Source organism: Oncorhynchus gorbuscha, linkage group LG11 (assembly GCF_021184085.1).
Source record: "Oncorhynchus gorbuscha isolate QuinsamMale2020 ecotype Even-year linkage group LG11, OgorEven_v1.0, whole genome shotgun sequence".
NCBI lineage: Eukaryota > Metazoa > Chordata > Actinopteri > Salmoniformes > Salmonidae > Oncorhynchus > Oncorhynchus gorbuscha.
The window spans coordinates 61,667,963-61,682,690 of NC_060183.1; the positions used below are offsets into that span (position 1 = coordinate 61,667,963).

Here is a 14,728-nt window from a genome sequence, read left to right on the forward strand (position 1 = left end):
TTTGTGCAGCTCTTGCATCCTGCATACAGTCTGTGTGTTATTCATGGAGTCAAAGAAGGGAATCCTGTTCTATAGTCAAATGTTTCATTCTCCTGTACCTGTTTTCTGATACTCTGAAGAAAACATATCTAGATGTTTCATTCTCATGCACCTGTTTTCTGATACTCTGAAGAAAACATATCTAGATGTTTCATTCTCATGCACCTGTTTTCTGATACTCTGAAGAAAACATATCTAGATGTTTCATTCTCATGCACCTATTTTCTGATACTCTGAAGAAAACATATCTAGATGTTTCATTCTCATGCACCTATTTTCTGATACTCTGAAGAAAACATATCTAGATGTTTCATTCTCATGCACCTATTTTCTGATACTCTGAAGAAAACATATCTAGATGTTTCATTCTCATGCACCTGTTTTCTGATACTCTGAAGAAAACATATCTAGATCTTTCATTCTCATGCACCTATTTTCTGATACTCTGAAGAAAACATATCTAGATGTTTCATTCTCATGCACCTGTTTTCTGATACTCTGAAGAAAACATATCTAGATGTTTCATTCTCATGCACCTGTTTTCTGATACTCTGAAGAAAACATATCTAGATGTTTCATTTAAACAAGTAAATAAATCAGAATAAAGTCTCAATTAGAAGCGAAGCTTTTATTTAAATAGCTGACTAAGCCAACCTCATCGGACCCTCCAACTAAATTGCATTTGTAGGTACAATATTTGTAACATAACCAACCAGTGCACAATTGGTTTCAGTACAGTGATATGTACCCTGCCGTCTATTGGCCTTTGTGAACTGATCCTAATAAAATAAGATGCATGCATCTCACTGACCCCTAGACCATTACATTGTTGAAAAATCTTCATGGGAAAAAATGACTGAAGTAATCTCCTCTATAGGGTTGATCAATAGTATAACACACTGTTTATAGATACTATGGTTTATACACTATAGCAGGTATTATAATTCCCAAACCCCCAGGGGTACGTGCAATTTAGTTGGGGTTATGCCAAATAAGATTTTATTGATTTTTATACATACATAATCTTAACGTTTTCAAACAGACATTTATATTTTCCAACGGGGCTATACTTTTGGGTGAGGTTTTTTTCTCGGCTGAAAAGCCTTGTTTCTGAATAGCCTCGCCCATAATAAAATTAAACCATCTAGTGTTAAGCAAAATAACAACACAATGTCAAATATGGGTAGCCTAGTCAAATAATTAACATCCAATCACATTAACCGTTACTCTCTTGTGGGAATTCCACTGACGGTCCTTAAGTAGCCAAATGTAGCTGCTGCTCATTCAGTTTGCTCAAAAATGTAGAATTGTTTAAAAAAAAGTAAGACACATACCAGCTCTATTCGTAGTACTGCTACTACAAGCAGTACTACACCTGCACCTGTCGACGACACAAGTTGTTCTGCTGCCACGAGCACATCCATTGCTAGCATCAGTAATTCTATATTTGTTGTTAGCCCAGCTAGCATGGACACTGACAGTTGTGAATATGATGTAGCCGAAGAGCTACTTCCCCCTTACCCGGGGAAGCACCAAACAACTAACAGAGACATTGGAACATCGAAGAGGTGCAAATATGATGAGAACTACATTAATTTGGGGTTCACTTATAGTGCCTTTCCTTAGCCACGGTGTGTTATTTGTGCAAAAGTACTATCTCACAACTCGCTGAATCCTTCACTCTTGCACAGACATTTAGAAACAAAACATGCCCTTTTTTGTGTGAGAATTCAGTTGACTTTCGAGTAGTAAGACATGTATAAAAGCAACAGATACCATTAATAACAAGGGGCTAGAAGCTTATTTTATGGTGAGCTCCCGAGCCCCATACTATTGTGGAGGACTTCTTCCTGCTGCCGCAGATATGGCTGGGACAATGCTGGGGGAAAAGGCCAAAAAAGAACTATAGAGACAATGCCTTCATCAAACAACACTGTTTCACGACGCAGCAGTGACATGGCAGGATATGTTTTGAAACCATTACTGCTTCGCATAGAAGCCAGTGAATTCTGTGTTACGGCTGGATGAGTCAACAGACGTGGCAGGCCTGGCACAGCTCATGGTATATGTCCGTTACGTTTATGGGGGGTCAATTAAGGAAGACATCCTCTTCTGGAAACCAGGACATCATGAGAGGATATTTTTAAAGTACTGGACAGCTTTGTGACATCAAATGGACTTTGGTGGTCTAGATATTTTGGTATCTGTACTGATGGCGCAAAAGCCATGACAGGGAGACAAAGTCCTCACGACGGCACTTAGGTACACTGCAGCATCCACCGGGAGGCTATTGCTGCCAAGGGAATGCCTGACAGCTTGAAATACGTTTTGGACACTATAGTGAAAATGGTTCATTTTGTTAAAGCAAGACCCCTGAACTCTCGTGTATTTTCTGCGTTATGCAATGATATGGGCAGCGACCATGTAACGCTTTTGCAACGTACAGAAGTGCGCTGGTTATCAAGGGGCGAATTATTGACACATTTTATTTTTTAAATTGAGAGTCTAGCTTATGTTCTTTACTGACCATCATTTTCTGACTGCTTCCATGATGATGACTTTTACACAACTGGCCTATCTGGGTGATGTTTTTTCCTCACCGGAATGATCTGAATTTAGGATTACAGGGACTCGCCTCAGCTATATTCAATGTGCGGGTCAAAATTGAGGTAGTTGGAGCTCTTTTCTGTCTGCATTAACAAGGACAACACACAGGCCTTTCCATCATTGTATGTTTTTTTTGTGCAAATGAACGCTTCCGGACAATGTCAAATGTGATATAGCAAAGCACCGGAGTGAGCTGGGTGCGCAATTACGCAGGTACTTTCCCGAAACGAATTACACAAACTGGATTCGTTATCCCTTTCATGCCCTGCCTTCATTCCACTTACCAATATCTGAACAAAAGAGCCACATCGAAATTGTAACAAGCGGATCTGTGAAAATTGAATTAAATCAGAAGCCACTGCCAGATTTCTGGGCTCAGAATAGGGTTGCACTGTTAAGACACTGATGCCCTTTGCAACCATGTACCTATGTGAGAGTGGATTCTCGGCCCTCACTAGCATGAAAACTAAATACAGGCACAGACTGTGTGGAGAATTTTAGACTTAGACTCTCTCCAATACAACCCAACATTGCAGAGTTATGTGTATCCTTTCAAGCACACACTTCTCATTAACCTGTGGAGTTATTCACTATTTCTTTATGAACAAATAACGTTCAATATGTAAGATGGCTGAATAAAGAGCAAAATTATTGATTATATTATTTGTGCCCTGGTCCTATAAGAGTCACTTCCCACGAGCCGGGTTGTGACAAACTCGCACTCATTCTTAATTTTAATAAATGTATTGAATAGTGTGTGTGTGTGTGTTTGTTTGCACGCTTACAATGTCAAAACACAACATTTGAGAGTGTGCTGACTCTGGTGCTAGAGGAGGTACGCAGCTGGAGGTTGAATGTTTGAAGGGGTACGGGTCTATGAAAAGTTTGGGAACAACTGCACTATAGAATAGGGTCTATAGACGCTAGAGAGACGCTCGAGGGGTTATGGTTTCTGTTGGAGGTGATGCATGTGCCTTAGATGGCACATGTTTAATTAATTACTGAAAATATTGTGACCTTTTGGTAGAGAGGCAGGCCTTAACCACACGATATATGGAGTAGGATGAATCTGCCCCTTAGTGTTTCCTCCCCCTAATGGTTACGGTAAGGAGTCGAGCAGGATAAGCTGAAGCAAGATCTGTGCCTGAGGGCAACTTTTACCTGGAGATTGTCCCTGAAAGGGATCCAGATAGGATTAAGTCAGGTGCTCTGTCTGCCTGCCTCAGGCTAGGGCAAAGAAACAGCAGGAGAACTATAGGATTACAGGTGAATGGTGTCGACTGTATTTGCAACAGGACCTGATCTGGTTACGAATGCAGATAAAGGCTCAATATAAAGTGGGATTTTAAAACACAAAAGGCGTCACCCAGCTATTTGTTTAGTTTATGGATATCACAGTCCAACAGGTTTAGTCCTTCTCAGCTAAAGGCCTCTTGTGTATTTCATGCCTATTCTGATGGGCTTGTGTGGCAGGTTTCAGTGTGACATGCATTATGATGGGGGAATGATTTGACTATAGAGGGGAGACAAGGAGATGATCCACCAATATGTGTCAGGGGACCGCTTTCGAAAGCGCACGCAGTGTCTTTGGACCCAAGGGGCCTCTATTGCCTCTGGTGTCCATGGTGATTGGCTTTGACATCATATTGGCCTATTTTTTTCCCTTAATGTTATATTGAAGAATGTCAGTGTTGTCCCATTAATGGAACATATGGCATTTGTTGGGTGATGTACGTTACTGAACAAGATGGTCTACCTTTTTAATAGATGCTTGAGTTGAACCCTTGGCTAAAATGCCTTATCTATTCCTGTCTGACTTTGAGAAATACTTGAAAATGTTATGAGTTGATGCACTCAAAGCTAGGATTCAATCTCAATGGAAAGTGAGGAAGGGCATTTCAACACTTCCTTGTTGTGGTGGTATTGATTTATAGGTTTGATTCCTAAAAGAGACGTCAATGTATCACTTAGACGAAAGTCTGACTTGCAGTGCATTCGGAAAGTATTCAGACCCCTTCCCCTTTTCCACATTTTCTTACAATACAGCCTTATTCTAAAAAGTTATAAATAAATACAAATTCCTCAATCTACACCCAATACCCTATAATGACAAAGTGAAAAACAGGTTTTTAGAAATGTTCACAAATTTACTCAAATGAAAAACAGATACCTTATTTACGTAAGTATTCAGACCCTTTGCTATGAGACTCGAAATTGAGCTCAGGTGCATCCTGTTTCCATTGATCATCCTTGATGTTTATTCAACTTGATTTGAGTCCACCTGTGGTAAATTCCATTGATTTGACCAGTTTTGGAAAGGTGTGTCAGTGCATGTCGGAGCAAAAACCAAGCCATGAAGTCAAAGGAATTGTCCGTAGAGCTCCGAGACAGGATTGTGACGAGGCACAGATCTGGAGAAGGGTACCACACAATTTCTGTCGCATTGAAGGTCCACAGGAACACAGTGGCTTCCATCATTCTTAAATGGAAGAAGTTTGGAACCACTGATGACCACCCAATGGTCACTCATCAGAGCTCCAGAGTTCGTCTGTGGTGATGGTTGTCCTTCTGGAATGTTCTCCCATCTCCGCAGCACTCACCAATTTGGCCTTTATGTTAGTGCACCTAAAGGACTCTGACCATGAGAAACAAGATTTTCTGGTCTGATGAAACGCTTCGGCCTAAATGCGAAGCGTCACATCTGGAGGAAACCTGACATCATCCCTACGGTGGAGGATGGTGGTGGCAGCATCATTCTGTTGGTGTTTTTCAGCAACAGGGACTTGGAGTCAAGTCAGGATCGATGGAAAGATGATCGGTGAAAAGTACAGAGATTCTTGATGAAAACCTGCTCCAGAGCTCTCAGGACCTAAAACTGGGGTGAAGGTTCACCTTCCAAGAGGATCGGCAGAGAATAACGGGAGAAATTTCCCAATGACAAGTGTTCCATGCTTGTACCCAAGAAGACTCGAGGCTGTAATAGCTGCCAAAGGTTTTTTAACAAAGTAGAGTAAAGGGTCTCTATACTGATGTAAATGTGATATTTCCGGGAGATTAAAATATACATTTGCAAACATTTCTTCACCTGTTTTTGCTCTGCCATTATGAGGCTTTGTGTATAGATTGATGAGGGGGGAAAACTATGTACTCAATTTTAGAATAAGGCTGTAATGTAACAAAATTTGGAAAATGTAAAGGGCTCTGAATACTTTCCAAATGCACTGTATGTGTTCGTAGCTCCAGTTTGTGTTAAGCCCATTGAGAGTAGTGCGCTGGGTAATGTTACAGCCATTGGCCCGGTTTACTTCTGTGTCTAGAGTTTCGGAAAACACTTCAACAGTGTCATTTGACAACTGGCTACTTCACAAACTCCTGGGTGCTTGGGTCAACTACTGCCCCGCTATCCTTTCTCCCATTCTTTGTAATCGTAGGCAGCCACTTCCTGTATTTGTTCCATACAGCAAATATAGGCCAGCTACACCTATTTGTTAAAGGTACAATGGAGAGAAAGTAGGGTAGAGCAACACAGAAAATCTGAGGGGGAAGATCAATTTCACTTTACTCTTTTGGAGTTGGTTAAAAATGAGAGCATGTATTTCAATAATGCTTTATTGATGCATATGTCCAGCATGAACAAATAGCATTTCAATAAATCTCGTTGGTGTTGGTGATTTATGACATGTCCAATATGACAAACCTATCATGTGTATGGTTGTCTGTCTCCAGTCATCGGTCGTGTTGACAGCGTCTCTGTGGGGGCCAGAACACAGCCGAGAATGAACACCTAACAAAAGCAAAGTTCATCAACTCAGCAGGACAATCAGATGGCTGTTTGAGAATTTTGGCTGTTTGAGAATTTTCATTGGAGTTTGACTTAAAAAAAAAAAGGATTGTTAACAATGTGCTTGGATATGTGTTAGCATTTATTATGGATCCCCATTGGCTACTCTTCCTGCATAAGACCGTTACATGCAGTTTAAAATACTACCTGACATTACATTTCATAACACATTACCCAACACATTCAGTGTGTTCCCTCAGGCTACCACTCCACCACCACATATTTAAAATGAAACATGTCCATGTGTGTCTTGTGTATGTGAGTCATAGATTTATGGCACCTCTTCCATTGTAAAGAGGTAGCCTTGGACATGGAAGAAATGTGATACTTACTGTAAGAGAGCCACGGAGAAGAGGTGAAAAAGAGGAGCACAGACATTCCAATTAACTGAAGTAGAAGAAAGCAAAAACTATATTCCCGGATGGAATATTGCTGTCATTTAATTTAAACAAGTGAATGTATTTTGTCCTTTTCCCTTTTGCCCCTTACTTTCTGTTTTTCTGCATCTATATCAATTAGAGGTCAACCAATTATGATTTTTCAACGCCGATACCGATTAATCGTCCTTATTTATTTGTAATAATGACAATTACAACAATACTGAATGAACACTTTTATTTTAACTTAATATAATACATCAATAAAATCAATTTAGCCTCAAATAAATATTGAAACATGTTTAATTTGTTTTAAATAATGCAAAACAAATTGTTGGAGAAGAAAGTAAAAGTGCAATATGTGCTATGTAAAAAAGCTAACGTTTCAGTTCCTTGCTCAGAACATGAGAATATATGAAAGCTGGTGGTTCCTTTTAACATGAATCTTCAATATTCCAAGGTAAGAAGTTTTAGGTTGTGGTTATTATAGGACTATTTCTCTCTATACCATTTGTATTTCACATACCTTTGACTATTGTATGTTCTTAAAGGCACTTTAGTATTGCCAGTGTAACAGTATAGCTTCCATTCCTCTCCTCCCCGCTACCTGGGCTCGAACCAGGAGCACATTGACAACAGCCACCCTCGAAGCATCGTTACCCATCGCTCCACAAAAGCCGCAGCCCTTGCAGAGCAAGGGGAACAACTACTTCAAGGTCTCAGAGCTAGTGACGTCACCGATTGAAACGCTATTAGCATGCACCCCGCTAACTAGCTAGACATTTCACATCGGTTACACAAGCCTAATCTCGGGAGTTGATAGGCTTGAAGTCATAAACAGCTTAAAGCACAGCGAAGAGCTGCTGGCAAATGCACGAAAGTGCTGTTTGAATGAATGCTTACGAGCCTGCTGCTGCCTACCACCGCTCAGACTGCTCTATCAAATATCAAATCATAGACTTAATTATAACATAATAACACACAGAAATACGAGCCTTAGGTCATTAATATGGTCAAATCCGGAAACCATCATTTTGAAAACAAAACGTTTATTCTTTCAGAGAAATACGAAACTGTTCCCTAAGTCTAAATATTGCTGTTACATTGCACAACCTTCAATGTTATGTCATAATTATGTACAATTCTGGCAAATTAATTGCGGTCTTTATTACGAAGAAATGGTCTTCACACAGTTAGCAACCAACCAGGCGGCCCAAACTGCTGCATATACCCTGATTCTGCTTGCACGGAACGCAAGAGAAGTGACACAATTTCCCTAGGTAAAAGAAATGTTAGCAGGCAATATTAACTAAATTTGCAGGTTCAAAAATATAAACTGGTGTATTGATTTTAAAGAAAGGCATTGATGTTTATGGTTAAGTTCACATTGGTGCAACAACAGTACTTTTTTGCAAATGCGCTTGTTAAATCGTCACCCGTTTGGTGACGTAGGCTGTGATTCGATGAGAAATTAACAGGCACCACATCGATTATATGCAACTCAGGACAAGCTAGATAAACTAGTAATATCATCAACCATGTGTAGTTAACTAGTGATTATGTTAAGATTGATTGTTTTTTTTAAAAGATAAGTTTAATGCTAGCTAGCAACTTACCTTGGCTTCTTGCTGCACTCCCGTAACATGTAGTCAGCCTGCCACGCAGTCTCCTCTTGGAGTGCAATGTAATCGGCCACAATCGGTGTCCAAAAATACAGATTGTTATGAAAACTCGAAATCGGCCCTAATTAATCGGCCATTCCGATTAATCGGTCGACCTCTTAATATCAATGGTGTATGTTTGCTCATATGTTGTTCATTGTCTTTATTGTGATCCTGTTAATTTCCTCCATTTAATCAACTGTCACCCACACACTGTCAGTTACTTCCAAAAGAGCCATGATCTAAACTCTGAATGAACCAGATTGTTCATTTGAGTAAGTGTTCAGGCTGCAGTTGTAGAGTCGCTATGTTAGGTTGCTACGCTACAAAATGAATGAGTGGATCTTGGCGTGGCTGTTGGTGTGAGGTATGCCTGCCCTAGTTCTGATGTACTAGAGGTACATACCTTGTCATGTCCCAGTTACTGCCTGCTCTCCCCCCCTGCCTGCTCTACTGCTGCAGCCGATGCAATGCTCAGTCATCTACAAAAGAGCTTTTTTCCTAAAACCTGGCTCCCAGTAATAAACAATTGATAGGTTTTCTGAAGAGAGGCAACATTTGTGCATTATCTGTCTGTCTGCTTCACTCTGCACTCTGTGATAGGCTGTTTGGAAGGAGTCCTGGAAACAGTTGACTGCACTGTTGGCCGGCACTTTTTCCGCTCTTCAATCTACATCGAATGTGCTTCCAGAGAAACATTTGAGTCCACAGACAGCTTGACTGCATAGCCTGTAGCCCATCTACAGTCCATTAGTGTATTTCACAGCTATTTAAAGACCCAATTCCCTGTATACTTTGAAGTGACTGAAAGTCTCTCCTTGGCTGTTTTCTAATTGATCCTCCAGTATATTATCATCATGATAGACTATCAATAATGTAGTTATTGACTCGACGTATGTTACGTAGAGTACACCATGATTATTTAGCAATATATATTGTACAACAGTAAATGGCAGATGATGCACGTCAGGGTGTGTTTTATCGCTGAATAAGCACTTGCCCCAGGGGTGTACTAAAGCACTGCAGGGGTGGTGGGGGGCAGGAGGATAAGTGTAGTGGGGGATCTTCCCACTATATTATTAGCCTTCTGAGGCATGCTCTTGCGCCTTCCCCCAAAATGACTGCTCATGTCTTCCATTGCTTTATTCTAGATGTTGGAAATCCACAGTTAGGAATGACAAATGTAGGGTGCACATTTTCTAGTATGACATGGTTTTGAATGGAGGAGATATGGAAATGAATGTAGCCCTGCAGTGACATTGTGTGCTGTGAGGACACCCTGCGATGTCAGGACCAGTCATGATGACGTGATGGAAAGGATAGACTGCATAGAGGATGAGAAGGATGGACAGCATACTGTATAGCATGGCAAGAAGGATCAACAGAATATAGGATGAATACATTGTGAGCTATGATGTTGCTGTAGTGAATCACCAGTCAGTGGAAGAAAGGGGTGGAGGAGACGCGAATGAGTGAGTGTGAGCATTTGCAAAATAGAGGGGAGGGTGTGTGTGAAGGGAGGGGAAAAGGGGGTATTGTGCTGCCTTCCCCCACCCTCCCTGCCACCTCAGGCTGACGATCTCCTCTGACAACCACAAGGTGGAACGTGGTGGAAGGACCCGAAACAAGCTGCAGTGTTGTTGCCGTTTCCCCTATTCTTTCCCCTCCTCCCCCTCATTTTGTTGTTGGAGGAGAGGGTTAGGCTAGCCCCATTCCTCTATGGTGGTGACTGGCTCTGGCTCTTTGTCAGTTCAGTGCAGGGTAGAGGATAAGCGGGGTGGCTGAGTGGTGTGAATATATCATGTGCACAATAGAGCGGGCGAGCACAGTTCAGCCATGAAAGCCCAGCGGGAGAGGCTGAGGATTCCAGGACTGACATTGGAGTGAGTATTTTTTTCTTTCTTTTCTGCTCCACACTGCAGCAGACAGCTTCATTGGCCCCTGCTGCTGCACCTTTTGTTGTTGTTGTTTTTCCTCTGTAGCTACAACAAGCGTTGTGGAGCGTTTAGCATTATGCAGCATTGCCACATACAGCTTCAGTACTGTAGCAGCGTACGCAGCAGGATGTGTGATGTCAAATCCTCTGCATTGATTTAGCGACAGGGACTGTGTGTGTGTGCGTGTCGAGCAGAGGACTGCCGCACAACCTCTCTGTTTGTTTGTGACGACACACTGAAACACACTCAGACATACTCACATATACCGAAACACGCCACTAAATCATTGTGACAGTGTGACTATTAAATGGCATGCATTTGTGAGGCATGATCGTTAAGTTGATTGGCAGTAGAGTAGTCTTATACCCAAGGCCTTGTTGGCTAATGGCTCCTGCCTACTACCAGTCACAGTAATCTGCTCAGCAGACAACACAGGCTCTGTTATGGCCCTGTTGTTTTCCTATTGCACATCACACAGATTAGTTCTTAGTGTAATGACCCATGAGCCGGTGGCTCTCTGGTCACCAAGGCACATGTTTGTTTGCGTCCTCCGAGGCTTAAGCTAGCGCAAGTGCAGGTATTGCTCTGTAGGCACATACGTGTTGCCTACTCATTCAATTTAGATCCAGTTCAGTGTCATTACTGACAGGAAAGTCTATATGGTTTGATTTTGAATTCATCAGCTCTATGGAACAATACCAGTGTTTAATCATGGACAACCGATACTGTTGAGATACTATTATTTTCTAATCATTATAGATTTTGTCTACTAACTGCTATGATAGCAGGCAAAAGTCTGTCAGATTTTTCTATTTGGATAACTCAGTTAACACTGGTTTGGAGGGCTAAAATATATCTATCACATGTAAAGTGAAGACCTTTAAGAAGTGAGCTTTCTTTCCTTGCCAGTGAAGTTACTGTAAAGGACTAGAATCAAATCACATCTTATTTGTCACATGTGTCAAATACAACAGGTGTAGTGAAATGTTTACATACAAGCCCTTAACCAACAGTGCAGTTCAAGAAATAGAGTTAATAAAATATTTAGTAAATCAACTAAATCTAATCAATCAAAGTAACACAAGAAGGCCTATGTTACATGATTTGCCTTCTCATAGCATTTATGAATTCCTCAGATTTCAAGGAGGAGTTGGTTTCATTGTGTACCTGTTTCAGGTTTCACTCTCCACCTGTGTGGATAGTTTGGACCCTTTCTATTATAATCGCTTAAACCAATCAAACCTCAAAGACCAAACAGTTTCTAATCCTCTAAGAAGTTAAACCTGTGTTGTGTGGGTAGACAGACCTATTTCCAGAACACCATTTTGTTTCATTTCAAAGGGGACCATTTGTTATGCTGTGATAAATGTATGTCAGCTAGCTAGGATATGTGTCTGCATACATCAGGGTATGTGTCTGCATACATCAGCCCAAATCCCCTCAGGCCTTCTAAGTGAGAGTAACCGTTGTCCTGTGCAAATTTAGTGTGCTAAAGGAATCACTATTTACAAAACTTACATTTAACTTCCAGCCTCACGCCCCGAAGCTTGAGCCCGACACCCACAAGTCCTTGCAGCCCGCTCAGCCCGCTGCACGCGTTTCATTTTTGGAGGTAAGCGTTACAAGCTCTTTTTCGACTATCAAGGCCATTTTGTTTTTGGGGGTTGAGGAACAAATCGTGCTGGATTGTGAATGGTTGAGTCGAAATTGCATGCAATCATCTCTTTATTCTGACAGAAGTCTGTTTTTGGATTTCTCTCTGAAATATGCTGCTTTTGGAGCAGCTTTGATGGAATAGGAAGACACAGGGCTTATATGTGACCCACCACCTGGATTTGGTCCCATGTAGCAAAATGTAAAATTGTATTTTTTAAATTAATTTTTTACTTTGGATGAAAGTAGAGGCTGAGCTAGAAAATGGTATATCATACACTACAGTTGAACAATGGGAAAGTAATTCTGCTTTGAAAGTTAAACTTGAAACTCCACATTTGAGAAAATGGCCCGTGAATATTTTGGTACACCTACTGAAGAGCTCTTCTTTGCCTCCACCCGTTCAGTGTCGTTCACATCCTTTTAAACCCCACCCATCTCTAAGGATTCACAGTGTAAGGAAACAACCAAAGATTTCAAGAATAAGTGGTGAAATTAGTAAATAAAAGTAGTAGTAAATATACACCATCTAGCCCTTGGCCTATATCCTAATCTTACTTTGATGCAGGTCATGTGGTTCTTCACATTTACCGTCTCATGTAAACACACACTATATCAAATCAAATCCAAGTGTATTTCTCACATGCACAGGATACAGAAGTTGTTAACAGTAACATTTACATTGAAGTGGTTGCTTGCATAGTGGAGTCTTTTGTTTAGACGTAGCTAGCTAGCTACAGTCACCCAACTCAGAATTCCAACTCGGGAACTCTGACTCTTTCTATAGCTTCGACTTTCGCACCTGAACATAACTGACGTCATTCTTTGACCTTGTTTTTTTCCAGAATTACCAGTTGTTTTGAACGAGTTTGGGGGGGGGGTGTACTTTTTCAGAAAGGCACTGCATGTACGAGCCGTGGACAATTGGACATTCGCCAAACGTTATAAAAAGATTAGCTTACCATCGCATGATATGGCCTGTTAATGGTGGCCAAACGCTCTTAACTCTAAGGCTATTAACCGAATGGTCGCTGGTTCAAATCCCTGAACCAACCAGGTGAAAAATCTGCAAGGCAGTTAACCATAATGGTTCCTGTAAGTCGCTCTGGATAAGAGCTTCTGCTAATTGGCTAAAATTTAAATGAAAGGTAAACAAAGGAACAGGAAAATAGCCTAAGCTACACGCGGATTCAGTATCAAGGACATCGATCGGAATTCCCACATTTTGACAGTTATGTCCAACAGATGAAAGTGAAAGATGCAGTTTTTTAAAACAAAATTATAAAACAATAAGCAGTTTATTGTTAAATAGTTTGTTCCTAAACAGACTTCCTATAGTCACTGACACTTTTCATTCGATGTGCATCGCTTAAGCAAGCCAAACTTTTCACAGAAGATTCATGGACAAAAACTATGTCCAATGTAAAGAAACAACTGGAATGTCTGACTGTTTTGCTTCTTGTGATATCATTTTTTTTTTTATAAAACATTTTATAGACTCCACTCCATAGTGAATTAAGTTTCTGATGAACTCCACACACGGAGTGGAGCAGAGACTTTGTGGAATTTAGCTCCGACTACATCGTTTCACCCATGGTCAATACTTCTAAAAATGTAAATTATGAAATGCTTACCTTGTACCTAAGTTTGTCCTCGGTAGTTGCGTGCCTTTCTTTGTTTGCTGAAATCCATACTTCAACAAGATGACATCTCAGCGCAGATGCGCATATGCCAATTGAATCTCATCAAGGAAATTATATTTGATTATTGATTATCTGGAGTGGAGTTTAGTCAGCTATTGATTAGGCTACTGTGTGCCTCCGCTGTAAAAATTCATACCCTAACCAATTGCATTACTACTAAGACCAGGTTTTGGAAAATATTAGAGCACTGGCTTTATCAAGTCGAAATTCCCAAAGAGTATGCGTTTGACACTAGAGCTGGCTTTAACGCCAGCTGAAAATAGAGCCCCATGTATATCACTAGTTGGCTGTACCTGGGCCAAAACTTCGGTATTTCTCAGCCTATACTGTAGCTTGGCCTCAATCTTCTTTTTAAATAATAAGCCGACATGTTTTCATGTTACAAATAGAATCACAATGCATGTTGTATACCCAAGTATCGCGATATAATCATATCATAAGGTCCCTGGCAATCCCCAGCCCTAGTCAATAGCAGAATTGACTCTTATAGAAACGACCCAGTCTGTGAGCCCGTGCTTCACACTACTATGGCTGATGCATGTCAGCACTTCAAAGAGACTCATCTGGGGAAGTGACGGAGGGGGACATGGCTGTCGACCTGAGTGTTCCCCTTAACTTTTCTCTCTCCCGATGTCCTTGTTTTCTCTCCTCTTCGCTTTTCACACTTATAATGTCGGAGATAGGTCACTCTGTCCTCTTCAAATCAAACTTTATTTGCCACGTGCGGAATACAACATGTGTAGACTTTACCATGAAATGCTTACTTACAAGCCCTTAATCAACAGTGTAGACTTTACCGTGAAATGCTTACTTACAAGCCCTTAATCAACAGTGTAGACTTTACCGTGAAATGCTTACTTACAAGCCCTTAATCAACAGTGTAGACTTTACCGTGAAATGCTTACTTACA

The 14,728-nt window shown here is 40.9% G+C and overlaps 1 protein-coding gene across 8 annotated transcripts in view; it reads left to right on the forward strand.

Moving 5' to 3' along the window:
* The window catches only part of mast4 (microtubule associated serine/threonine kinase family member 4), a 167,980-nt gene that overhangs the window by 86,577 nt on the left and 66,675 nt on the right, over positions 1-14,728 (forward strand). For 5 of the 8 annotated variants that reach the window (XM_046370374.1, XM_046370372.1, XM_046370373.1 and 2 more), the window contains one exon: positions 11,994-12,074. The exons of 2 other annotated variants lie outside the window; for them this stretch is intronic. In XM_046370374.1, coding sequence (XP_046226330.1) covers positions 11,994-12,074 — 81 coding nt within the window. Of the gene's footprint in view, positions 1-10,108; positions 10,409-11,993; positions 12,075-14,728 lie in introns of those variants that run through there. One more of the 8 variants, XM_046370379.1, reaches the window with a different exon arrangement.